The 26,646-nt window shown below is 67.2% G+C and overlaps 2 protein-coding genes across 2 annotated transcripts; one reads left to right on the top strand and one right to left on the bottom strand.

The window, feature by feature from the left end:
* Positions 1 to 40: 40 nt before the first annotated feature.
* On the top strand, positions 41 to 4,428 carry G6PC3 (glucose-6-phosphatase catalytic subunit 3). The gene is given in 9 exon segments (XM_063179055.1): positions 41 to 124; positions 769 to 1,010; positions 1,726 to 1,836; positions 1,989 to 2,075; positions 2,374 to 2,492; positions 2,582 to 2,723; position 2,786; positions 3,768 to 3,843; positions 3,846 to 4,428. Coding segments are annotated over 9 exon segments (1,068 nt in total). The 5' UTR covers positions 41 to 106; the 3' UTR covers positions 4,118 to 4,428.
* Positions 4,429 to 6,961: 2,533 nt separating this feature from the next.
* Positions 6,962 to 25,583, bottom strand: HDAC5 (histone deacetylase 5). The gene is given in 27 exon segments (XM_063178977.1): positions 6,962 to 7,094; positions 9,038 to 9,192; positions 10,363 to 10,447; positions 10,697 to 10,830; positions 10,923 to 11,041; positions 11,524 to 11,621; positions 11,704 to 11,823; positions 11,904 to 11,991; positions 12,077 to 12,132; positions 12,600 to 12,707; positions 12,778 to 12,827; positions 13,592 to 13,712; positions 13,795 to 13,928; positions 14,706 to 14,856; positions 15,084 to 15,335; positions 15,565 to 15,761; positions 16,862 to 17,096; positions 17,748 to 17,876; positions 18,116 to 18,222; positions 19,891 to 20,022; positions 20,112 to 20,208; positions 20,210 to 20,240; positions 20,350 to 20,464; positions 20,556 to 20,688; positions 21,484 to 21,689; positions 23,366 to 23,440; positions 25,481 to 25,583. Coding segments are annotated over 27 exon segments (3,189 nt in total). The 5' UTR covers positions 25,503 to 25,583; the 3' UTR covers positions 6,962 to 7,055.
* Between the last annotated feature and the right edge of the window lie 1,063 nt (positions 25,584 to 26,646).

Consider the following 26,646-nt stretch of genomic DNA (forward strand, 5'->3'; position numbering starts at 1 on the left):
GTCCCTCCCGCCCCGCCGTAGCGCGCCGCCCCGCGGTCGGTGATGGGAAGTGTAGGCGGAAGAGGGCGCGGAGAGCGGCGGGAGGGAGTTTTGAGGGGTCCCCGGGATGGAGCCCCCCCCGCAGGTACCTCCCGCCGGTACCGGGGGGTGGGCAGCGCCACCGGGAGGCTCAGAGGCGGCTGGTGGGGATGGGCAGGCCGCGGGTTTGGTGCAGGGAGACCCCAGGGAGGCCTCGGGCCTGAGAGCACAGGGAGGCCCGGAGGGACCCCAGAGGGACCCCAGGGAGGGGCAGGACCGGCCTTGGGGAGACCCCGGGAAAAAAACCCCAAAGAAAACCAAGGGTGGCTCCAGGGACACCCCAGGCCCTCTGCAGAATGACCGCGGGACACCCAGGAGGTTTCCAAGGGGAAGCCCAGGGCGGTGGTAGCTCTTGGGAGCATCTCAGCTGCTCCAGCAAACCCCTCACCAACCCCGGCATCCTGCCCTGGTCCGCAGCCCGGAGCCACGCGTGTGCTCTGCCGTGGGGCAGGAACCTGGGAGTCATTTGTGGGTAAACTTTGAGTGGTGAACGACTGCCTGAGTCAGTGCCGGGATCCCAAGGGATCCAGCCCCCTCCCCTGCTGTCCCCAAGGGATTCCTAAGGATTCTTTGGGATCCAGCCACCTCCCATGATGTCCCCAGGAGATTCCTTGGGATCCAGCCCCCTCCCCTGCTGTCCCCAAGTGATCCCAGGGGATCAGGGCTGATCTCCTTGCACTCCCCGCACAGGAGCCAGTGCCCCAGCCCAGTGCCATGGACGCCCTGCACCAGGCTGGCATCCACGCCGCCGTGGCCCTGCAGGCTGGGCCGCCCTGGCTGGAGCAGTTCTGGCTGCTGCTGAGCTCTCACCTGGGCCCCGGCTCCGTCTACACCGTGTGCTTCCCGCTGGCCCGCGGCCTGGACGAGCGCGTGTCCCTCATGGTGCTCTGGACCGCCCTGCTGGCCGAGTGGCTCAACGTGGTGCTCAAGTGGTGAGGGGGGCACTGGGGCACTCCCTGCGCCCTGCCTGGGGCGTTGGGGGCACAGATTCCCTGCCTGGGGCATTGGGGGCACACACTCCCTGTCTGGGGCATTGGGGGCTCACACTCCCTGTCTGGGGCATTGGGGGCACACACTCCCTGTCTGTGCCACCCTGGGCACACACTCCCTCCCTGGGCCACTCTGGGCACACATTCATTCCCTGCCTGTGGCATTCCCCAGGGTCACCCGAGCTGCCCCCTGAGCATCTGCCAGGAATTCCTGGCAGGGAAAAGCCCGGGAGGCAGCAGGACTGGCAAGGGATCCTGATCCTCTGTGGTGGCTTCATCTCCTCTGGAGATGGCATTGTCCTGGGATGGGCTGCAGGGGTCCTGCTCTCCTGGAAATCCTGGCATGGGATCCTGCTCTCCTGAATCCCAGGGCTGCAGGGGTCCTGCTCTCCTGGAAATCCTGGCATGGGATCCTGCTCTCCTGAATCCCAGGGCTGCAGGGGTCCTGCTCTCCTGGAAATCCTGGCATGGGATCCTGCTCTCCTGAATCCCAGGGCTGCAGGGGTCCTGCTCTCCTGGATCACACAGGATGGGCTGCAGGGGTCCTGCTCTCCTGGAAATCCTGGGATGGGATCCTGCCCTGCTGGATCCCAGGGCTGCCTGCAGGGCTCCTGCCCGGCTCTGGGCTCCCTCCCACGTTCCCCTGCTGTTCCCGCAGGTTCCTGTTCGGGGAGCGCCCGTACTGGTGGATGCACGAGTCAGGGATGGCTGAGCGGGAGCAGCTGCCCCTGCGCCAGTTCCCGATCACCTGTGAGACGGGACCAGGTGAGTCCCGGCCCGGGGAGGAGCCCCAGGAGCCCCAAACGTGTGGGAACGCTGGGCTGGAGGTGGGAAAATCCCCTCCTGAGCGTTGGGGAGGGGTTGGGCTGGGCACGGCCAGCCATCCCCACAGCCATCTCTCTGTGCTCCATCCCGCAGGAGCCCCTCGGGGCACTGCATGATCCTGGGGGCGGCCCTGTGGCCCATTGTCACCGCCCTGAGCGAGGCAGCGTCCAGGTGCAGCCGCAGGTGCGTGTGGCACGGGCAGGGGCAGCGTCCCGGGCCTCTGTGGGAGCAGGGGAGGGGGATGTGGGGGCAGTAGGAGGGGTCCCGGCATGGAGACCCCCATCCCTCGGGAGCTTCCAGAGCCCCTGTGGGAAGAGGGGATGGATGTGGGCCCCCCACTCAGTGAACATCACCCATGGAGGGTGATCAGGGTCCCTCCCCTGGCAGCTCGGGAGGAGGCTGCGAGACCCCTGAACGCCCCCCAGGACCTTTTTCTGCTGTGCTTTCCCCTTCCCGCCCCGCTGACCCCGTTCCCCCCCAGCCGGCTGCTGAGGCTGCTCCCGTTCCTGCTCTACCTCCTCCTGCTGGCGGCCATGGGGCTCTCCCGGATCTTCCTCCTGGCCCATTTCCCCCACCAGGTGATCTCCGGCTCCCTGGCAGGTGAGGGGAGCTCGCAGCCCCTTCCCCATCCCCGCAGCCCCTTCCCAGCCCCTTCGGCCCCGGCGCCGACCCCGCCTGTCCTGCGCCAGGGCTGGCTCTGGGCTGGGGGCTGCAGCGCTGGCCCCCCAACTTCCTCAAGGTTCGCTTCTTCCTGCTGACGGCTCTGGGGCTGCTGCTGAGCGCGCTGGCCCTGCACGGGCTGGCCACGGCCGCGGGGCTGGACCTGGACTGGTGAGAGCCTGGGGACAAGGAGACAGGGGTGTCACAGCGACGGGGGTGTCATGGGGGAAAAGGGTGTGACAGGGGGACAGAAGGGCAGGGGTGTCACAGGAGAAAAGGGGACAGGGGGGGGACAGGAGTGTCACAGGGGAAAAGGGGTGTGACAGGGGAAAGGGGTGTCACAGGGGGACGGGGGTGTCACATGGATCAGCTTCTGGGGTGTCAGGGGGTCCCCCCAGGGCTGTGCCCACCAGGGAGGGGTATCTCCAAGGACAGCCCTCCAGGCTGGAGTGGGGGGCACCCCCAGCAATCTGGGACAAACCGCAGGGATGTGCCAGGGCCAGCCCCAGGGATGTGCCAGGGCCAGCCCCAGGGATGTGCCCCCAGAGCGGTTTGGGGAAGGGGCTGCCCCCAGAGTGGTTCCTGGGGGTGTCACACCCCAATCCCCGAGTGGTTTGGGGAGGGGTCACACCCCAATCCCAGAGCCGTTCCTTGGGGGGTTCTGCCCCCAGAGCCATTCCTGGGGGAAGGGGGTCACACCCCAATCCCCGAGCAGTTTGAGGAGGGGGCTGCCCCCAGACCAGTTCCTGGGGGGGTTCTGCCCCCATAGCCGTTGCTGTGGAGGGGGCACACCCCAATCCCTGCACTGTTTGAGGAGGGGGCTGCCCCTAAACCCGTTCCGGGGGTGTCACACCCCGATCCCAGAGCGGTTTGGGGAGGGGGCTGCCCCATAGCCATTCCCAGGGTGTCACACCCCGATCCCAGGCCCATTCCCGGGGTGTCACACCCCGATCCCATAGCCCTTCCGGGGGTGTCACACACACACAGTCCCACAGCCCTTCCCGGGGTGTCACACACACAATCCCATAGCCCTTCCCGGGGGTGTCACACACACACAGTCCCACAGCCCTTCCCGGGGTGTCACACCCACAATCCCATAGCCCTTCCCGGGGGTGTCACACACACACAGTCCCACAGCCCTTCCCAGGGTGTGTCACACACACAGTCCCATAGCCCTTCCCGGGGTGTCACAGCCCGGTCCCCGCTGTCCCGCAGGTCCTCCGCCGGGCCAGCTCCCGCTGCTCGGAGCCGGCGTGGCTGCGGCCCGAGACGCGGCCGTGGGCCTCGCTGTGCGGGTGGGCGGCAGCGCGCTGGGGCTGGCCGTGGCCGCCTGGCTGCCCTTGAGCCGCCGCGCCGCCGAGGAGCTGCGGCTGCTGGAGCCGCCGCTGGGCAGCGCCGCGCTGGGGCTGCTGGCGCTCGACGTGCTGCACAAGCTGCCCAAGAGCGACAGCACCGCCCTGTGGTACCTGAACGTGGGGGCTCGCTACGCGCTGGGGCCCGTGCTGGTGGGCACGCTGCTGCCCCTGCTCATCCTCACCCTGCGGCGGCTCCGAGAGACCCCCTAGAGCCCCCCCTCAGTGTCGGGGAGAGGGGGGGTCTGCTCCCGGTTCACCCCCCACCTGTACCGAGGACCCCCGGATTGAGTGGGGGGTGTCTGCTCTGTCCCAGTTCATGCCCACCCTCCCTTTCCTCCAGGGACCTTCAAATTGAGTGGGGGGTCTGTGCTCTGTTCCAGTTCACTCTCACCTTCCTTTTCCTCCAGAGACCTTCAAATTGAGTGGGGTGTCCCCACTCCTGTGCCAGTTCATCCCCACCCACCCTTTCCTCCAGGACCCCGGATTGAGTGGGGGGTCCCCACTCCTGTGCCAGTTCATGCCCACCCCTCCCTTTCTCCAGGGACCTTCAAATTGAGTGGGGGGTCTGTGCTCTGTTCCAGTTCACTCTCACACTCCTTCTCCCCAAACTGAGCATTGTCCCAGTTCATGCTCCCCCTCCCCTGCCCCAGGGACCCCCCCTCACCCCGGGCAGGGGTCCCTGACCCCCTCCCCTGCCCCTGGGGGTGCCCCTTGCCCAGCAGGGTCTGGGACACAGCCCAGGGACAGCCCCGGCGCGGGACACGGAGCTGCCACCCCCTCCCCAGCTGTCCCCAGCTGTCCCCACCCCTCTGCAGCAGGGATGGGACCCCCCCCCATGGATGGACCCCCCCTCAGGCCGGTGCGTGCGGGGCCGCCCCCGTTTGGAACCGAATAAAGCAGCAGAACCGAGCCGGGCCCCGAGTGCTGCGGGGGGACACGGGCTGGGGCTGGGGGGGGACAGCGGGGACAGACAGAGCCCCCCGAGCCCGGGGGTGACAAAGGGGAGCCCCCCCCCCCCGTTCCTTCCACAGGGAAAGGGACACGGGGACATGAAAAGGGGCACAGGGAAAGGGACACGGGGAAAGGGGCACAGGGATGGGGAAAGGGACAAGGAAAGGGACACAGGGAAAGGGGGACATGAAAAGGGACACAGGGAGAGGGAGGGAACGGGGACCCGGGGACAGGAAAAGGGACACGGGGACAGGGACACAGGGACAGGAAAAGGGACACGGGGACAAGGAAAAGGGACACAGGGGAAAGGGACACGGGGACAGGAAAAGGGACACAGGGACAGGGAAAGGGACACGGGGACAAGGAAAAGGGTACGGGGACAGGAAAAGGGACACGGGGACAGGGGCACAGGGGACAGGGAAAGGAGACTTGAGGACAGGGAAAGGGACCCAGGGACAGGGAAAGGGACCCAGGGACAGGGAAAGGGACACGGGGACAGGGACACACGGAAAGGACACAGAGACCGGGAAAGGGACACAGGGACAGGGAAAGGGACACGGGGACAGGGAAAGGGACCCAGGGACAGGGACACAGGGAAAGGACACAGAGACCGGGAAAGGGACCCAGGGACAGGGAAAGGGACATGGGGACAGGAAAAGGGACACAGGGACAGGGAAAGGGACACGGGGACAGGGAAAGGGACCCAGGGACAGGGAAAGGGACACAGGGACAGGGAAAGGGACACAGGGACAGGGAAAGGGACACGGGGACAGGAAAGGGACCCAGGGCCACGGACCCAGGGCCACCCCAGCCCCCCAGAGGCACCGGCCCGTGGCTATTGCCAGAAACAGTTTATTTATACAAGGACGAACATCGGTGACATTTTACAAAATACCGAACCGAGACCCAGAGCGAGCGTGAGCGGGGACGGACGGACGGACGGACGGACCGGGGGACACACGGCGGGGCAGGGGACGGGGACACCAGCCCAAAGCAAGCCGGGGGGGGGGGGGGGCGGAGACTCTCATCCCCCCCAAATCCAGAGGGGTTTTCCTCTCCTGGGATGGGAGGGGGATCCCCACACACTCGGGGTGTCCCCAAAGTTGGGGACACGCACGATCACCCCCCCCAAAGCCGGGTCCTTCCCCAGGAGAGGTGACAAGGACACCCTGAGCCCTCTGTCCTAATTTGGGACCACCCCAAACCCCCCCCCCCCCCCAACCCCCGGAATAATTTAACCCACGACTGTCCCTGTGCCAGCCCCCCCCTCCGCCCCCCATTAAAAAAATACTATTAAATAATCCATCTGTAATAAAATTATATCCTTTTTTTGGGGAGGGTTGGGTGGTTTTCTCTCTTTTAAAGCTAAAATCGCTCCGAGGCCCCTCAGGCTGGTGACAAACAGGAAAATAAAGTGGTTTTTCCTCTTTTTTTTTTTTTTTTTTTTTTTTTTTTGTTTGTTTTTCCCTCTCCTATAAGGATAAATTTGATCCCAACAAAGGGGTGACAAAGTGACAAAGGGGGAATTGGGGGACAAGGGCTCGTCCCTTTGTCTCCTGTCCCCATCCAAAACGGGGAGGCCGAAGGGAAAACAAAAAAAACCCAAGAAAATTAAGAAAAAACCCAAATGAAGGGAAATTAAGGCATTAAAAAAACCCAAAAACTTACTTAAAGGCACGAATATTTCCATTGCCTCCCCCAGGGGGGGACAGAGCTGGAGCCAGGAGGGAACGAGGCGGGGAGACACAAAAATGGGGGGAAAATAAGGAAAAAACCCTAAAAAAATCTCGAGGAGCCCCAGGGGGGACCTGATGGACACAGGGGACATTTGGGGACACGGGGGGACACAGGGGACAGGGGGTGCTGGTGGAACTGCTGCTGCACAAGAGACACGACCGCAAACACCGCGGGGAGCCGGGGGCACAGGACGGGCGGGGGGATTTTTTTGTGTTTTTCTCCTCTTTTTAATAGAAAAAGAAAATATTTTCCTCTTTTTTTTTTTTCTGGTTTCCTTTCGATTTTTCTGCCTTTTTTTTTTTTTTTGTCTTTTTTTTTTTTTTTTTTAGTGTTTTTTTTTTTTTGTGTGTGTGTTTTGGATTTTTTTTTTTTCCTTTTACTGTGATTTTTTTTTTTTTTTCTTTGTGTGTTTTTTCATCTTTTCCAGGTGTTCCTTGGTTTGGTGGATGAGGCGGGCGGGTCAGAGCGTGGGCTCGGCCTCCATGGGCTCCTCTGCTGGCCCTGGGCAGGGCAGGGACAAGTGGCTGTCATCCCCCATGGGGACATGTGTCACACCCCCAGTGTCACCCCTGGCTCCATTCACACCCCTGTGTCCCCCCGTGTCACACCTGGCTCCATTCACACCCCCCTGTTTCCTAGTGTCACACACCCTCTGCGTCCCCCGTGTCACCAAATGTCACATCATCCCCATGTCCCTCATGCCACACCCTCTCCATGTCCCTCACGTCCCCCTGTGTCCCCCCAGTGTCACATCTGGCTCCATTCACCCCCATCCTGCGTCCTCTTGTCCCCCTGTGTCCCCCAGTGTCACATCTGGCTCCATTCACACCCCCATGTGTCCCCCAGTGTCACACCCCCCCCCCATTTCCACTGTGTCCCCCCCAGTGTCACATCCAGCTCCATTCCCACCCCCCTCGTGTGCCCCGTGTCCCCTCAGTGTCACACCTGGCTCCATTCGTACCCCTCAGTGTCCCCAGTGTCACATCCCCCATGTCCCGTTGTCACACAGCCCTGTGTCCCCCCTCTGTGTCCCCCACTGTCACACACCCCCCGTGTCCCCCATTGTCACACACTCCCTGTGTCCCCATTGTCACACAGCCCCGTGTCCCCCAGTGTCACACATCCCCCGTGTCCCCCAGTGTCACACAGCCCTGTGTCCCCCCTCTGTCCCCCGTGTCCCCCACTGTCACACACTCCCTGTGTCCCCCATTGTCACACAGCCCCGTGTCCCCCCTCTGTCCTCTGTGTCCCCCACTGTCATACACCCCCGTGTCCCCCATTGTCACACAGCCCCCGTGTCCCCCATTGTCACACACCCCCCCGTGTCCCCCCTCTGTCCCTCTGTGTCCCCACTGTCATACACCCCCCGTGTCCCCCATTGTCACACCCTCCCTGTGTCCCCCATTGTCACACACCCCCGTGTCCCCCATTGTCACACACTCCCTGTGTCCCCCATTGTCACACAGCCCCGTGTCCCCCAGTGTCACACATCCCCCGTGTCCCCCATTGTCACACAGCCCTGTGTCCCCCTCTGTCCCCCCGTGTCCCCATTGTCACACATGCCCTGTGTCCCCCATTGTCACACAGCCCCGTGTCCCCAGTGTCACACATCCCCCGTGTCCCCCAGTGTCACACCTCCCTGTGTCCCCCATTGTCACACGGCCCGTGTCCCCCACTGTCACACACTCCTGTGTCCCCCCATTGTCACACAGCCCCGTGTCCCCACTGTCACACACCCTCCGTGTCCCCCATTGTCACACAGCCCCGTGTCCCCCATTGTCACACAGCCCTGTGTCCCCCCTGTGTCCCCCCGTGTCCCCCATTGTCACACACGCCCTGTGTCCCCCATTGTCACACAGCCCCGTGTCCCTCAGTGTCATACTGCCCCCGTGTCCCCCATTATCACACACCCCCCGTGTCCCTCAGTGTCATATACCCCCCGTGTCCCCCAGTGTCACACACTCCCTGTGTCCCCCATTGTCACACACACTCCCCGTGTCCCCCCTCTGTCCCTCTGTGTCCCCCACTGTCCACACATCCCCCGTGTCCCCCATTGTCACACACTCCCTGTGTCCCCCCTTGTCACACACTCCCTGTGTCCCCCCTTGTCACACAGCCCCCGTGTCCCCCCTCTGTCCCTCTGTGTCACCCAGTGTCACACATCCCCCGTGTCCCCCATTGTCACACCCTCCCTGTGTCCCCCATTGTCACACAGCCCTGTGTCCCCCCTCTGTCCCCCCGTGTCCCCCATTGTCACACACTCCCTGTGTCCCCCATTGTCACACAGCCCCATGTCCCCCATTGTCACACACTCCCCGTGTCCCCCCTCTGTCCCTCTGTGTCCCCCAGTGTCACACACTCCCTGTGTCCCCCATTGTCACACACTCCCTGTGTCCCCCATTGTCACACACTCCCTGTGTCCCCCCGTGTCCCCAGGCCGTACCTGGCCTGTGGCTCTGTCCTGCCGTGCTCGGCCCCCATGGACAGCAGGGCCATGGCTGTCACCGTCTCGGCCTCCTCGGTGTCCCCACGCTGCGCCTCCAGCAGGGACCGGCCCACGGCGGCGGCAAAGCGCCGGACAGAGCCCCAGTGCCGGCCTGGGGACAGGGACAGGGACAGGGCTGGCACCGAGCGGGCACTGAGCCCTGTGTCCCTGTGACAGAGCCCCAGTGCCGGCCTGGGGACAGGGACAGGGACAGGGCTGGCACCGAGCGGGCATTGAGCCCCGTGTCCCCCTGTGACAGAGCCCCAGTGCCGGCCTGGGGACAGGGACAGGGCTGGCACCGAGCGGGCATTGAGCCCCGTGTCCCCCTGTGACAGAGCCCCAGTGCCGGCCTGGGGACAGGGACGGGGACAGGGACAGGGCTGGCCACCGAGCGGGCACTGAGCCCCGTGTCCCCCTGTGACAGAGCCCCAGTGCCGGCCTGGGGACAGGGACAGGGACAGGGACAGGGCTGGCACCGAGCGGGCACTGAGCCCCCGTGTCCCTGTGACAGAGCCCAGTGCCGGCCTGGGGACAGGGACAGGGACAGGGCTGGCACCGAGCGGGCACTGAGCCCCTGTGTCCCTGTGATAGAGCCCCAGTGCCGGCCCTGGGGACAGGGACAGGGACAGGGCTGGCACCGAGCTGGTACTGAGCCCCTGTGTCCCTGTGACAGAGCCCCAGTGCCGGCCTGGGGACAGGGACAGAGACGGGGACAGGGCTGGCACCGAGCGGGCACTGAGCCTGTGTCCTGTGACAGAGCCCAGTGCCGCCTGGGGACAGGGACAGGGACAGGGCTGGCACCGAGCGGGCACTGAGCCCCTGTGTCCCTGTGACAGAGCCCCAGTGCCGGCCTGGGGACAGGGACAGGGCTGGCACCGAGCAGGCACTGAGCCCCCGTGTCCCTGTGACAGAGCCCCAGTGCCGGCCTGGGGACAGGGACAGAGACGGGGACAGGGACAGGGCTGGCACCGAGCTGGTACTGAGCCCCGTGTCCCCCTGTGACAGAGCCCCAAGTGCCGGCCTGGGGACAGGGACAGGGACAGGGACAGGGACAGGGCTGGCACCGAGCGGGTACTGAGCCCCCGTGTCCCTGTGACAGAGCCCCAGCGCCAGCCTGGGAACAGGGACGGGGACAGGGCTGGCACCGAGGGGGCAGGGACCCCCCGTGTCCCCTCCATGACAGAGCCAGCCCCAGGGACCCCTCGGGGACCTCCCGTGTCCCCCCCTGTGACAGAACCGGTCCCAGGGACCCCTCGGGGACCCCCCGTGCCCCCGTCCTCACTCTGGATCTCGATGACCTTCTCCAGCGTGGCCACCGCGTTCGCGTTGGGCTTCTGCTGCAGCAGGGCTGGGTCCAGGGGCTCCAGCTGGGGGGGACACCTTGTCAGACCCCCAAAAGTGCCACCAGCATCCTCAGACTGCCACCAGAACACCCAGACTGCCACCGGCGCCCCCAAACTGCCAACAGCCCCCCCAAAGCCACAGCAGAGATGAAACCAGAGCCCCTCACCAACCAACGAGGGGAAACTGAGGCACGACACGGGGTGTGAGCCCCAGCACGCTCCTCAAGGAAGGCTGGGGGGGCTCGGGGTGACCCCAGGGGTGTCCCCCTGTACCTCGAGGCCCAGCAGGGCGGTGACACAGGCCTCGGAGGCGTCGCAGATGGCCGTCAGGTCGTGTCCCCCCTCCAGCGCCAGCACCACCCGGCCGCCCGCCAGCATCATCAGCTGCTTGGTCAGGTGCCCGAAACCTGGGGGGGGCACAGGGTGAGGGGTGCCAGGGCAGGGGTCCCACCCCCAGAAGGCCCCCAGACCCCCAGAATGCCCCCAGACCCCCACTCACACTTGGCGGTGACAGAGTAGCCACCGAGAGGGGACAGGTGGCCCTCGACGGCGTCGAAGCCGGCAGAGACCAGCACCAGGTCCGGGGAGAACTCCTTGGCAATGGGCATCACCACCGTCCTGGGGGGGGCAGCGGCGGCTCGGGACCCCCCCCCAGCGCTGGGGGAGCCCCCCGGGAGGACGGGGACACCCCCCAGGACATGGGGATCCTCCCAGAGCACAGGGACAGCCCAGAACGCGGGGAGACCCACAGGGAGCAGGGACCCCCCCAAGGTGTTCATGGACCCCCCCAAGGTGAGCATGGACCCCCCCAAGGTGAGCAGGACTCCCCAAGGTGTGCAGGGATCCCCCCAAGGTGAGCAGGACTCCCCAAGGTGTGCAGGGATCCCCCCCAAGGTGAGCAGGGACCCTCCCAGGATCCAGAGGACCCCCTGATGCAGGGACCCCTCCCCACTGCACAGAGACCCTTCCCCAAGGACACAGGGACCCCTCCCATAGGACAGACGCACCCCAAGGGCTCAGGAACCCCCCAGGGGCTCAGGAACCCCCCGAAGCAGAGCCCCCCCATGGCCGTGGAGCCCCCCCAGGCGCAGCCCCCCCACCTGAAGGCTGTCAGGTACTCCACGTCCCCGATCGGGGGGTCCACGCCGCCGGTCCAGGCGATGTTGATGTTGTAGCCCACGCCCAGCCCGCTGCCCACCTGGGCACAGCCACGGGTGACCCCCTGTGCCTCAGGGGGGCACGGAGGGACCCCCCCCACACCCCAAAAACCCCCCCGGTACCTCCTCGGGGGCGCCGCTGCCCGGGAAGAAGTTGCCGTCGTCGTAGCGGTGCAGGGAGATGTAGAGCACGTGCGGGTCGCTGTAGAAGGCCTGCTGGGTCCCGTTGCCGTGGTGGATGTCCTGGGGGGGCACCCCGGGGGTCAGGGACACCCCCAAGGCCACCCCCAAGGCCTGTGGGGTCACCCCTGTGCCCCCCTTACCCAGTCCACGATGAGGATCCTGCCCACGCTGAGCCGCTGCTGCAGCAGCTTGGCCGAGATGGCCACTGAGTTGAAGAAGCAAAAGCCCCTGGGGACAAGGGACATCAGGGGAGGGGGTGGCACTGGGCAGGGGGTGGCCCTGGGTGAGGGTCCCAGCCTGTCCCTGTACTCACATGGCCGTGGACTCCTCGGCGTGGTGGCCTGGGGGGCGGATGACAGCGAAGCCGTTCTGGGGGACAGAGAGGGACACAGAGGGACATGTGTGTGTGACACAGACAAGTGTGGCGTTGGGGACAACTGGGACAAAGGGACACGCATGGGACAGAGAGGGACGTGTGTGTGTGACACAGACAAGTGTGGCATTGGGGACAACTGGGACAAAGGGACACGCATGGGACAGAGAGGGACGTGTGTGTGTGACACAGACAAGTGTGGCATTGGGGACAACTGGGACACAGGGACACAGGTGGGACACACAGGGATGTGTGTGTGACACAGAGATGTGGCATTGGGGCACAACTGGGACACGGACACGCATGGGACGGGGAGGGACATGTGTGGGACACAGAGGGATGTGTGTGTGTGACACAGACACATGTGGCACTGGGGCACAACTGGGACACAAGGACGCGCACAGGACAGGGAGGGACACGTGCAGGCAGGCAGGGTGACAGAGTGACAGTGCCACCCGCTCACCTTGACCTCCCCTGCGGCCACCTTGAAGGCCAGCTCGAGCAGGCAGCCCACGGCCGTGCGCACGGCGCTGGACGAGTGCAGCTCGTTCCACACCGTGTCACTGTCCACCTGCGGGGACACCGGGGGTCACGGGGGCACGGCCACCCCGGGGACGCCCCCAGGCCTGCCCCACACTCACCCCGATGCCCCCGCACGGCAGCACCGCGTACGTCTTCGGGGTGATGGGACCTGCGGGGACAAGGGGTCATGGGGACAAGGGGACACAGGGGTCCCGTGGGGTAACGGGGCCTCTGAGCGCCCCAAGGGATTGGGAACGCCAGGGGATGGGGGATCCCATGGGACAGGAGGAACCCCAGGCATCCCAAGGGATGGGGGATCCCCAGGGGACAGGGGTATCCCCATGGGAAAAGGGCACCCCAAGGGATTGGGAACGCCAGGGGATGGGGGATCCCATGGGAAAAGGGCACCTTTGGGCACCCCAAGGGATTGGGAATGCCAGGGGACAAGGAGCCAACGGGACACGCTGTGGGACAGGAGGAACCCCAGGCACCCCCAAAGGATTGGGAATCCCAGGGGACAGGGTGATCCCATGGGAAAAGGGCACCCCAAGGGATTGGGAACGCCAGGGGATGGGGGATCCCATGGGAAAAGGGCACCCTTGGGTACCCCAAAGGATTGGGAATGCCAGGGGACAAGGAGCCTGTGGGATGGGGGAACCCCAGGCACCCCAATAGATGGGGGAGCCCCAAGGACAGAGGGATCCCATGGGACAGGAGGAACCCCAGACACCCCAAGGAATGAGGGAACCCCAAGGACAGAGGGATCCCATGGGACCCCTGAACACCCCAAGGACTGGAACCCTCCATGGGACACGGACCCTCCTGGAGATGGAGACCCACAGGGAACAGAGGGATCACAAGGAACAGGGCACCAAGGTGACCCCAGCTCTAGAGAGGGGGGTCCCAGGCACCAGAAGCCCCCCCAGCACCCACCCAGCAGCTTTTTGCTGTCCAGTTTCTGGCGGTTCAGCGGGCTGGTGCCGTAGAGCAGCGCGTGGTGCTCCGAGTGCACCGTCTGGATCTCCTCCAGCGTCGCCTTCCTGCCCCGGATCCGCTGCGGAGGGGCACAGGCTGAGCCCCCCGGGCTCCCCACGCCGTCCTGACTCCCCCTCAGGACACGGGGGACCCCTCCTCACCTCACACTTGCCCAGCAGCCCCGTCTCCTGCAGCCGGGACCAGATGCTCTGGATGCGGCCGGCGTGCTCGGGGTGGATGGTGGTGTTGCCGCAGGTGCACTGGTGCTTCAGCATGAACGTGTCGTACACCACACCTGGCACGGCACAGCTGGCACAGCTGGCACCCCCGGACACCCCCGGGGGAAGGGGGATCCCGGGGGTACAGGGCACCCCAAAGTGTGGGGAAGCCCGGGAGACAAAGGGAATCCGTGGGATGGGGGAACAGCAGGCACCCCCAGGTATTGGGAACCCCAGGGAACAGAGGGATCCTTTGCTATAGAGGGACCCCAGGGCATTCCAAAATATTGGGAACCCCAGGGGACAGAGAGATCCTACGGTGTAAGAGGACCCCAGAACGTTTCAAAGTATTGGGAACCCCAGGGAACAGAGGGATCCTGTGGAGTTGAGGGACCCCAGGACATTCCAAGGCATTGGGAATCCAGGGACAGAGGAATCCTGTGGTGTAGGGGGACCCAGAACATTTCAAAGTACTGGGGATCCCAAGTGACAGAGGGATCCTGGGGCACTGAGGGACCCAGGACATTCCAAAATATCTGGAACCCCAGGGGACAGAAGGATCCTATGGAGCAGGGCAACTCCAGGGACAAAGGGATCCTGTGGCACTGAGGAACCCCAGGACGTGCCAAAATATTGGGAACCCCAGAGGACAGAGGGACCCTGTGGGGCTGGGGGACCCCTGGGCACCCCCCAGGATTGGGAACCCCACAGGAGAGGAACACCCACAGCCCCACCACAGAAAGGGACCCTCAGAGGGGGGGACACCGCCATCCCTGCCCCTCCCCATGGCACAGGACCCCCCAAATGCCAGCACCCCGAGGCACAGGGACCCCCCCCACCCCCCAGTACCGTACCTGTGGTGAAGAGGTGCTTGGGGGGCCCCTCGGGCTGGGGGGGCTTCACGCTGGCCGGGGACGATTGCGTGCGGGCGAGGGCGGCGTGGGGCAGAGCCAGGACGCCCAGGGGGGGCGCGGGGAAGAGCTGCAGCGGCGCCTCGGGGTACACCTGGCCAGGAGGGGAGGGGAGGGGGCGGCTGACTCACCGAGGGGGGGTCACGGCGTGGGGGCGGCAGGGACAGGGGACAGAGGGGGGGATGAGTCACCGACCCTCGCGAGTCATCGCTGCGGCTGCAGCGTCCCCGACACGGGGGGGGGAGGGCAGGGGGTGCCGGAGCTGGGGTCTGGGGGGGATTCAGGGAGCTGGGGAGGGTCGGGTGCCCCCCAAAGTCTCACCTGCTTGTAGGTGACCCCCAGCTCGGTGACGTCGGGGTCCCCAGGGGCCTCGTCCCCGCTGTCCCCTGGCTCCTGGCAGCCCTGGGGCTCCTGGGGCTGCTCCGGGGGGTCCCCAGGGGCCTCTGGGGACACCAGGGCGATGGGGGGGCCCCTGTCCCCCGGGGGGGGCGATTGCTGCTCCGTCAGCTCCTCCTCCGTCTCCTCGGGGTGCGTGGGGGGCTGCCGTGCCAGCTCCGCCCCCTTGGGGAGCAGCTGGGGGGCACGGGGGTTAGGTGAGCCCCCACACCCCGTACCTGCCCCGTGCCCACCCCACACCCATCCCACACCCCAGCCACCCCACAGACCTTCGTCCAGCCCTTCCCCAGTTCCCACCCCGTGCCTCAGTTTCCCCCGCTCGCACCGCTCCCCCTGCTGTATTTGGGGGGTCAGTGGTGCCCCAAAGCTCCCCAGCACACCCACCCCACACTCCCCCCACGCCCACCTTGGCCAGCTGGAGCTGCTGCTTGTCCAGGAAGTGCTGCTGCAGGGGCCCGTGGGGCAGCGCCTGGGGGCTCTGGGGCAGGGGCGAGGACTGCGTGCGGCTCAGGGGCCGGTGGTGCCGCGGCAGCTTGCTGCCCCCCCCGCGGGCAGCCCCGGCCCGCTCCGCCGCCACCAGCGGGGACTGCCCGTGCAGGGGCACTGCGGGGACACGGGGACACCGTCAGAGCCACCCCCAGCCCCACAGAGCCCCCTGATCCACCCCACAGAGCCCCCCGATCCACCTCCCGCCACCAGCGGGGACTGCCCGTGCAGGGGCACTGCGGGGACACGGGGACACCAGGTTAGAGCCACCACCCGCCCCACAGAGCCTCCCTGTCACTAGTGGGGACTGCCCGTGCAGGGGCACTGCGGGGACACGGGGACACTGTCAGAGCCACCCCCAGCCCCACAGAGCCCCCCAGTCCATCTCCCGTTACCAGCGGGGACTGCCCGTGCAGGGGCACTGCGGGGACACGGGGACATCGGGTCAGAGCCACCCCCAGCCCCACAGAGCCTCCCTGTCACTAGTGGGGACTGCCCGTGCAGGGGCACTAAGGGGACATGGGGACACTGTCAGAGCCACCCCCAGCCCCACAGAGCCCCCCGATCCACCCCACAGAGTCCCCCGATCCACCTCCCACCACCAGCGGGGACTGCCCGTGCAGGGCCACTAAGGGGACATGGGGACACTGTCAGAGCCACCCCCAGCCCCACAGAGCCCCCCTGTCACTAGTGGGGACTGCCCGTGCAGGGGCACTGTGGGGACATGGGGACACTGTCAGAGCCACCCCGGCCCCCCCCAAGCGCTGGGAAAATGCTGGATAAACTGGGGGAACTGGGCAGGACTGGGGGGAAAACGGGGGGCAAATTGGGGAAGTACTGGGGGGGGGGGGGGAATAAAGGGGACACTGAGGGGACATTCAGAGGGGATCGGGGGGACACCGAGAAAGGAGCAGGGGAACACTGAGGGGGAGGTTATGGGGACAATGTGGGGGTATTGGGGGGACATTGAGGGAGGGAGCAGGGGGACGCTGAGGGGACATTGAGGGGGGGAGTTATAGGGACATTGAGGGAGGGATTGGGGGGACACTGAGGAGAGACTGAGGGGGGACTGAGAATGGGTCAGGGAGACACTGAGGGAGGAGCAGGGGGACACAGAGGGGACACCAAGGAGGGATCAGGGAGACACTAGACACCGAGTGGGGACCAGGGGGACACCGAGGGGACACCGAGGGGACACCGAGGTGCCTGGGGCTCACCAGCAATGAGGGTGCTCTGCTGCCGCGCCTGCTCCAGCAGCAGCACGTGCTGCAGCAGGGACGGGGACCCGCTGGGGGTGTCCCCCCCGTCCAGGGCCACCCCCAGCAGGCAGCCCGGGATCGAGGACGTGCTCAGGAACTTCCCGGTGAGGGCGGCCCCGGGGCGCAGCGGGGACACCCCCGGGGGCACCCCCGGCCGCTCGCCCTCCGCCTGCGGCGACAGCTTGGGGGACACCTGCGGGGACAGCGGTGACACCGGGGGTGCCCATGTCACCCCAGGGCTGCCAGGCCCCTGTGCCACCCCTGCGGGGTCCCCACATTCCTGCTGTAGGGTGCCAGGCCCTCGTGCCACTCCCCACTGCATCCCCATATCCCCCCGCTCGTGGAGCTCCACGTCCCAGTGCCACCCGCCACAGTGTCCCCATGTCCCCATGGGTGCCTTATGTTCCCTCTGTGGAGTTCCAGGTCCCTGTGGGATTCCCATGTCCCCCCAGCCAAGCCCCAGTGCCACCCAGCCCAGGGTCCTCGTGCCACCCAGCCCAGGGTCCTCGTGTCACCCAGCCCAGGATCCTGGTGCCACCCAGCCCGGGGTCCCTGTGTCACCCAGCCCGGGGTCTCTGTGCCACCCAGCCCAGGGTCCTCATGTCACCCAGCCCAGGGTCCCTGTGTCACCCAGCCCGGGGTCTCTGTGCCACCCAGCCCAGGGTCCTCATGTCACCCAGCCCAGGGTCCCTGTGTCACCCAGCCCGGGGTCCTCATGTCACCCAGCCCAGGGTCCCTGTGTCACCCAGCCCGGGGTCCTCATGTCACCCAGCCCGGGGTCCCTGTGTCACCCAGCCCAGGGCCCCGGTGCCACCCAGCCCAGTGTCCCTGTGCCCCCACTCACGGGGAGGTGGGCGCTGGTGACGGTGACAGTGGCCTGCAGCCCCAGGGACAGGTTGGGCAGCGATGGGGACGTGTAGAGGCTGAGCTGGGCCCCGTCCAGGGCCAGGGCGCGGGGCTGGGGCAGGAGCTGCTGTGGCACCACACGGCAAAGGTGGCATCAACACCCGAGGGTGACAGGACAGGACAGACAGGACAGACAGGACACCAACGCGTGTGGGGATACACCACCAACATGTGTGGGAACATGACACCACCGACACGTTAGGGACACAAAACATGCCACCAACACGTGTGGGGACAGGACACCACTGGCACCCTCCCCGCCACCCGCGTGTCCCCATCCCTGTCCCTGTCCCCACGGGGCCGTACCTCGCTGTGGATGTTGGGGACAGAGGCGGCCAGGCCGTTGTGGGCACCGTGGGAGCTGTTGGGGGAGCTGGGCCCCGAGCCGGGGGCGCTGCTGCAGACTGACGACACTGCGGGGACACGGGTGTCACACGGGCATGGGGACACAGGCGTGTCACGCTGACACTGCCCTGTGTCACACTGACACTGCGGGGACACGGGTGTCACACGGGCATGGGGACACAGGTGTGTCACACTGACACTGCCCTGTGTCACACTGACACTGCGGGGACACGGGTGTCACACTGACACTGTCCTGTGTCACACTGACACTGTCCTGTGTCACACTGACACTGCGGGGACACGGGTGTCACACGGGCATGGGGACACAGGCGTGTCACGCTGACACTGCCCTGTGTCACACTGACACTGCGGGGACACGGGTGTCACACGGGCATGGGGACACAGGTGTGTCACACTGACACTGTCCTGTGTCACACTGACACTGCGGGGGACACGGGTGTCACACGGGCATGGGGACACAGGCGTGTCACACTGACACTGTCCTGTGTCACACTGACACTGCGGGGACACGGGTGTCACACTGACACTGTCCTGTGTCACACTGACACTGTCCTGTGTCACACAGACACTACGGGGACACGGGCGTCACACGGGCATGGGGACACAGGTGTGTCACGCTGACACTGCCCTGTGTCACACAGACACTGCGGGGACACGGGTGTCACACTGACACTGTCCTGTGTCACACTGACACTGCGGGGACATGGGTGTCACACTGACACTGTCCTGTGTCACACTGACACTGCACGGGACACGGGTGTCACACTGACACTGTCCTGTGTCACACTGACACTGTCCTGTGTCACACTGACACTGCAGGGGACACGGGTGTCACACGGGTATGGGGGACACAGGCGTGTCACACTGACACTGCCCTGTGTCACACTGACACTGCAGGGGACACGGGTGTCACACGGGCATGGGGACACAGGTGTGTCACACTGACACTGCCCTGTGTCACACTGACACTGTCCTGTGTCACACTGACACTGCGGGGACACGGGTGTCACACGGGCATGGGGACACAGGTGTGTCACGCTGACACTGCCCTGTGTCACACTGACACTGCGGGGACACGTGTGTCACACTGACACTGTCCTGTGTCACACTGACACTGCGGGGGGACACGTGTGCCACACGGGTATGGGGACACTGCCCTGTGCCACATGGGCATGGGGACATTGCCCTGTGTCACACAGACACTGCCCTGTGTCACATACACACAGTGCGGGACACACATGTGTGTCACGCGGGCATGGGGACACTGCCTTGTGTCACACAGACACTGCAGGACACGTGTGTGTCACACGGGCATGGGGACACTGCCCTCTGTCTCACAGGCACGGGGACATTGCCCCCCATGTCACACGGTGTGTCACACACTGGCACTGCCCTATGTCACCCTGACACTGTGGGTGGGACACGCGTGTGTCACACGGACACGGGGACACTGCTCTGTGTCACATACTACCAGTGTGTGACACACGTGTCACACGGGCATGAGGACACTGCCCTCTGCCACAAGGCTACGGGGACATTTGCCCTCTGTCAAACGTTGTGCCACACCCTGACACCCTGCATGTGTCACACGTGTCACCCCAGCCACAAGAGGCCACGGGAGCTCTGGGGAAGCACCGGTGACCTGCGTGAGCGACGCCAGCCCCGCGTCCCCGCGGTGTCCCCACTGTCCCCCCCGCGGCGTCCCCGGCACGCACCGGTGATCTCCACGTGGCGCTTGCGGAAGGCGCTGAGCACGGAGCCGTCGCGGCGCCGCAGGAGGGGGCTGCTCCTCCGCTCCGCCACCTTCTGCTTCAGCCGCGAGCGCACCTTCAGGTTGGGCTCGGACGCTGGGGACACAAGGGCGTCACCACCGCCAGGAGTGTCACCACCAGGAGTGTCACCGTGCCACCCCCGCGGCGATGTCACCGCCACCCACCGGTTTTGCGGAGCGGGAAATCGTCCCGGCCGTCGTAGGTGCCGAGGAGGGGGAGCTTGTAGGACGGGGGGGTCCCCGGGCTGCCCGTCTGGGGGGGGGGAACTCTGGTCCAACGAGGTGTGGTGAGCCCTGGAGAGGGATGGGGGGGGGGGAAAGGTGGCAGAGACCCCGCTGGGACACCCGGGTCACCCCCAGGGTGGCTAAGGGGGCGGTCCTGGGGGGGCTCGGGGGCACCTACCAACATTTGGGGTGCTGGGGGAGGGAATGGTTGGGGGGGCCGGGGCCCGGCTCCTTCGTCTTGCTGAGCAGGAATTCCTGGAGCTTCAGCTTCACCTCCGTGCTGGCGATGGCGCCTGGGGGCACGGGGGGGGTCAGAGGGGCAGCACGGGGGGTCAGGGGGGCAGCGCAGCCCCCCACATCCCCCCCCCCCAGCCCCCCACTCACTGTCCCGGCCCCGCTCCTTGGGGCGCAGGCTCTGCAGCTGCTCCAGGCGCTGCTGCTCCAGCTCCTGCCGCTCCCGCTGCCGCTGCTGCTCCAGCTCCTGCTGCCGCCGGGCTGCCAGGGCCTCCTGCTGCTGCTGTGGGGAGGGGGCACCGCCGTGGCACCCCGGGAACGGCCCCGGGAGCCCCCCCGAGCCCCCGGCCCTGAGGGCAGGTGCTGGAACCCCCGGTGTGCCCCCCGATGGCTCCCTCGCCCTCCATCGGTGACACCCCACGGCTCCATCACTCCCTGTATGCCCCCCAAAGGCTCCATCAGCCCCAATATCCCACCCCGTGGCTCCATCAGCCCCATATTCCTCCCCCAGCAGCTCCATCATCCCCAACACCCCTCCAACAGCCCCATCTCTCCCCCAAGACTGGTGACACCCCACACCTCCATCCTCCCCAGTATCCCTCTCCCCAGTTCCGTCACCCCAGACTGGTGACACCCCACATCTCCATCATCCCCAATACTCCTCCAAAAGCCCCATTAGTCCCAGACTGGTGACACCCCACATCTCCATCATCCCCAATACTCCTCCAAAACCCCCATTAGTCCCAGACTGGTGGCACTCCACATCTCCATCATCCCCAATACTCCTCCAAAAGCCCCATCTCCCCCCCAAGACTGGTGACACCCCACATCTCCATCATCCCCAATACTCCTCCAAAAGCCCCATCTCTCTGCCAGACTGGTGACACCCCACATCTCCATCATCCCCAGCATCCCCCCAAAGTGACTGACACCCCACATCCCCATCATCCCCAGCATCCCTCTCCCCATTTCCATCCCCCCCAATGGGTGACACCCCCCATCTCCATCCCCCCCCAGATCCCCACACCCCCAATCTCCCCCTCCCCAGCCCCATCCACACCCCCCCCCCCCCACCCACCTTGAGGTGCTTCTGGAGCTGCACCTGGTGCTGGCGGGTGAGGTGCTCGTGCTGCTTCTGGAACTCGGCGAAGAGCAGCTGCTTCTGGAGCTGCTGCTGCTGCTTCAGGGCCACCAGCTCCCGCTGCAGCTGCTGCTCCCGCGCCGCCGCCAGCCCCGCGTCCACCCCCGCCTCGGGCCCCGGCCCCTCCGGCCCTGCCGGACACGCTGCGAGGGAGAAAAGGGGATGGGGACAGCCCGGGAGGGATGGAGGGGGCTGGGGGGGGGTCCGAGGGGCAGCTTTGGGGTGAGCTCACAGCGGTTTGGGGGTGATGTTCCAAGATGGGGGGGTCAGTGGTGGTTTGGGGTGGGTTCTGGGGCTTGGGGGCGTCAAGGAAGCCCTCGGGGATCTCCCCCAAGCCCCATCCCCCTGCATCGACCCCCACAAAAAATGAAACCGAGGGGGCCCCCCACCCAATGCAAGCCCCTCCATCTCCATGGGGACACGCTGGGTCGGGGGGGAAATGGGATGGGGACAGCCCGGGAGGGATGGAGGGGGCTGGCAGGGGCTCAAGGGGCAGGTTTGGGGGGCTCCGGGGGCGCAGAGCGGTTTGGGGGTGTCCCGGGGGTGATGCTGGGAGGTGGGACTCATTGAAGGGGGGGTCAGTGGTGGTTTGGGGTGGGATCTGGGGGTTGGGGGTATCAAGGAAGCTCTCAGGGGTCTCCCCCAGCCCCATCAACCTGGATAAACCCCTTCCCCACTTAACCCCCGCAAAAATAAAAACGGGGGTCCCTCACCCAATGCAAACCCCTCCATCTGCAGCACACACCGACCCCCCCCCCCAAAATATCCCCCTCACACCCACCGTGGGGGGGGCACGGCCAGGGAGGGGTGGGACACGCAGGATCGGGGTGGGGGTGGGGGCGGCCCCACGCGCACAGGAAGGTGGGGGCGGGGAGGGGCGGGGGGGGGCACGCGGTGCATGTCAATGAGCGCCCCCCCCCCCCAGCCCAGCCCAGCCCCCTCCCCCGGGCACTGACGGGCACTGACGGGCACTGACGTGTCCCCGCGCGGACCCACGGACGTCACCGGGCACGGAGAGGGGGGGGCACAGACCCCCCCCCATCCCCAAGGACAGACAGACCCCCCAGGACAGACAGACAACCCCAGGAGAAGCAGCACCCCCATATAATCCCGGTGTTTGGTTTGCCCGGGGGGGTATTTGGGGGTACACCAGGGTACTCCTGCACCCCCCCCCCCCCAAAAAAGAGCCAGACCCCCCCCCATATCCCGACCACCCCAATATCCCGACCACCCCCAGGGCTTGGCTCTCCCGGGGGTATTTGGGGGTACTCCTGGTAGCCCCCCCCCTCAGCCGGGGGTCCCCAAAGTGCCCCGAGGGGGGTCGGGGTGCAACGGGGGGGTCTCAGCACCCAGCTCCGAGGTGCCAAGGGGGACACTTTGGGGTCAGTGGGGGCACTTTGGGGTCAGTGGGGGCACACCCCCACCTGCGGCCCCCCTGAGGGACACGGGCGTTTAACCCCTTGCTGCCCGGAGCCCCCCAAACAGAGAGGTCCCCGTGGGCACAATGGGGGTGTCCCATGGAATGGGGGGCACGGGAGGGGCTGGGGGTCCCCAGGGCTGCAGCCACCTGTCCTTGCACACACGTTTGTGCAAGGGGGGGGCTCTCCCTCTTACACACCTGAAGAGCAGCTCCCCCCTTGCACGCCTCTGTGGGGGTGTCACCGGGTTTGGGGGGGTGTCACTCGGTTTGGGATGGTGTCACCGGGTTTTGGGGGGCATCACCGGGTATGGGATGGTCTCACTGGGTTTTGGGGGGCATCACCGGGTATGGGATGGTCTCACCGGGTTTTGGGGGGCACAGGGGGCCACCCCCACTCACCTGGGGCGGGCAGGGCAGCGTGCAGGGGGACACGGGGCAGCAGCTCCAGCGGGGGCTCACGGCCGGACCCCCCCTCTGCAGAGAGACACCCGGGACCCCCTGAACGGGCTGGGAATGGGTGTGGGGAAGGGGCCACCTGCACCCCCAAACCCAACTGCAGCCCCCCAAATCCCTCCCCAGCAGGTGGGGCTGGGGGGGTCACAGAGCACCCCTGGGTTTTGGGGTGACGGGAGCCACTGCAGCCCCCCCACTGCAGGCAGGGCAGGGTCGAGGGGCCCCCCCCAAATCCAGGCTATTCTCTGTGGCGCCTGGAAATAGCCGGCTACAGCACGGGAGGAGCCGGCTATAAATAGGGAATTGTGCTGGGGGGGGGGCAGGGGATGCGCTGTGTCCCTGCCCCCCCCAGACCCCGCCGCACCCCACAACTGCCCCGGGGGCTGGGGGGGGCACGGGCTGCCCTGCCTGGGGGGGGTTTGGGGGTCCCCAGGACCCCCCAGCTCCGTGGCACCCCCCACATCCCGCTAATTACCAGGGACGTTAATCCGCGTTAATCAGCGCTGCCGGAACCAAAGCTGGGATGTGCCGAGGGGGGGGGGATTAACCCCATTTTGGGAACCTGGAGGCCGAGGGACCCCCCCCAATCCCACTCCAGACCCCCCAAGAGGGGCTGGGTGGGGGGCACAGCTGCCAGCCCAGCACATTTCCCGATGGGTCGCCGTCCCCAGGCGGCTCTGCAGGGACAATGCTGAGCGGGACGGGGGGTGACACCGTGCTGAGGCGTGGAATCCCCCCCTTTTCACCCACGGGGAGCCCCCCTATGGCGCCCAGACCGTGCGTAACCCCCCCAGCAGCGCCACGTTTATTTACCAGGCGTTAATCCCGAGCCAAGCCTTTTAATAGCCGGGATATTTCTGGGACACCCCGCGCCCCCCCCCGCTGCCCCCCCCGGGGTGCTTCGGGCCTTGACGTCAGCCCGGTTATTTCTGGTGCTGCCGGCGGCCGGGAGGCCGCGGGAACGGCAACGGCAACGGGCCCGCCCGGCTCCCGGAGCCCCTTCCCGGGGCTGCACCCCAAATCCCACCGGGGCTCCTCCCCCGGCTCCCACGGCAGCGCACAGCGGGGGAAACCGGGCGGCGGAGCCCCCCAGAGGTGGTGGCACACACGGGGGACCCGCGGGGGTGCTGGGGACAGCAGTGGGGACCCCCAGAACTCCAGCAGGGAGAGGGGTGCGCCCTGAGATGGGACCGGCGCCCATCGGACCCCCCCGGTTCTGGGATGGGGCTGCGAAAAGGAGCCCCAGGGTGGTGACGGAGCCCGCAGGGGGTGATCGGGGACCCCCAGGGGTTGGATGGGGACCACTGAGCACAGCGGTGGCCTCTGCCACGTCCCCGATGTCCCCATCCCCGAGGGGTCCCCAAACCCCCTCAGACAGCCCCAAAGGCGGGACAGGACCCCAAAGAGAGCGGCCGGGGATGGCAGAGGCGGCCCGGCCGTGTCCCCGTGCCACCGCGCCGCGTGCCAGCCCCGTGCCAGGCACGGCCGGGCCGCGCTCCAGCAACACCGGCGGGGACCCGGGGGGGGTGGCCGGGGACAGAGGGGACACGCGGCCCCCGCCCCGTGCCTCAGTTTCCCCCGCGGTGTCGGCGCTGCCGCGTGTCCCCTCGGGGCGGGAGCAGCGCGGGGGGGACACCAGCGCGCCCGGAGCTCCCCCCGGGATAATTACAGGGCGGGACAGCGCGGGCACGGCCCCGGCGGCCAGCACGGCTGGCTGTCCCTGTCCCCACGCGTGGCACCCCCGGGGGGCAGCGGGGACCCGCCCCCGGGGCCATAAAGAGCCACGTGTGAGCCGCGCCACGACGGGGCCGCCGGCCGTGCCTCAGTTTCCCCTCCCAGCGGGGCGGCGGCGGCACCGGCTGGCATAACCGGGACAGGGGGTGCCCCCGGTACCCCCGTTTGGGGCGGGTGTGCCCCGGTGGGCGGAACACTGCTGCGGGCCCCGGTACCCCAATATCTGCGGGGTGCCACAGCAGGGATAGGGGACACGGCGGGGACAGGGGACAGTGCCCAGGGGGGACACGGCGGTGCCCAGCGGGCACAGCCCCCCTCGGCTCTCACCTGCGTCGCTCTGGGGGTCCATGGTGGCCCGCGGGTGCCGGGGGGGCTCGCAGAGCCGCGTGTCCGTCAGCGCCGGCCGGGGCACCGGGGCTGTGCCCGCGCCGCCCGGGAGCCCTGCGGGACCAAACGCTGTCAGCACCGCGGGACCCCCAAAACTCCCCCCGCAGCAAACGGGGGGCTCTGAGCCCGCACCGAGCCCCCCCCGAGCACCCACCCAGGGCGGGATGCGGCCCCCTCCCCTCCGGTGCTCGCCGGGATGGGGGGGCTGGGGGCACCCCCAGAAGGGACCTGGGGGTCGGCAGCGTTAGACAAGGCTCTGCAGGAAAAGGGGGGGGACCGCGGGATAACGGGGAACGCCCCTCGGCCGTGCCACCCCACGGGGACGCGGATGGGACCCCCATAAGGACGCGGCTGGAGGGGGGACACACGCTGACCCCCCCACGCGCAGCCCCCCCAGACCGAGGCGTCACCCCGAGATCGGGGTCTGGGGGCGTCACCCGCGAGGGCCACGCGGCGGGACGGACCCCACGGCGGGGAGGGGGGGGACGGACACACGGCAGCGGCGCCGGCGGCAGCGCCGAGCCCGGCGCGGTGCAGCGGGGCCCCCCCGGCCCCCCCGGCCGCGCTGCGGAGCCGCCGCCGTGCCGCGCACGGGCCCCCCGACACTGCGGGAGCCCCCCGAGAGCACCGGGACCCCCCCGCTGCACCGTGCACGACCCATCATCGCGCCGGGACCCCCGAGCCGCACCGAGCCCCCCGAGCCGCGCCGGGACCGCTCATTGCGGCGCCCCGCCGAACCGCAGCGGGACCCCCCGATGGCAGCGGGACCCCCCAAACTGCGGGGCTCCCCCGAACCGCGCAGGGGGAGGGTCCGGGCTGCAGGGCCCCCCCGCTGCACGGGCGCTGCCCCCTGGAGCCGCACCGGGACCCCGGAATGCACAGGAGGAGCCCCCCTTCCCGCACCGGGGTCCCCTCCTGCAGCCCCCGCCCCGGATCGCCCCGGGACCCCCAGCGCAGACCCCGACCCGCAGCGGACCCCCCCCCCCCCCTCACCGGAGCCCCTCCCCGAGCACACCGGGACCCCTCCGCCCCCCCTCCCGCGGTGCCGCTGCAGCCCCGGACCCGCGCAGGGCTCCCCCCGCTGCAGCCCCCCCAAACCCGCACGG

This window comes from Melospiza melodia, chromosome 30 (assembly GCF_035770615.1).
Source record: "Melospiza melodia melodia isolate bMelMel2 chromosome 30, bMelMel2.pri, whole genome shotgun sequence".
NCBI lineage: Eukaryota > Metazoa > Chordata > Aves > Passeriformes > Passerellidae > Melospiza > Melospiza melodia.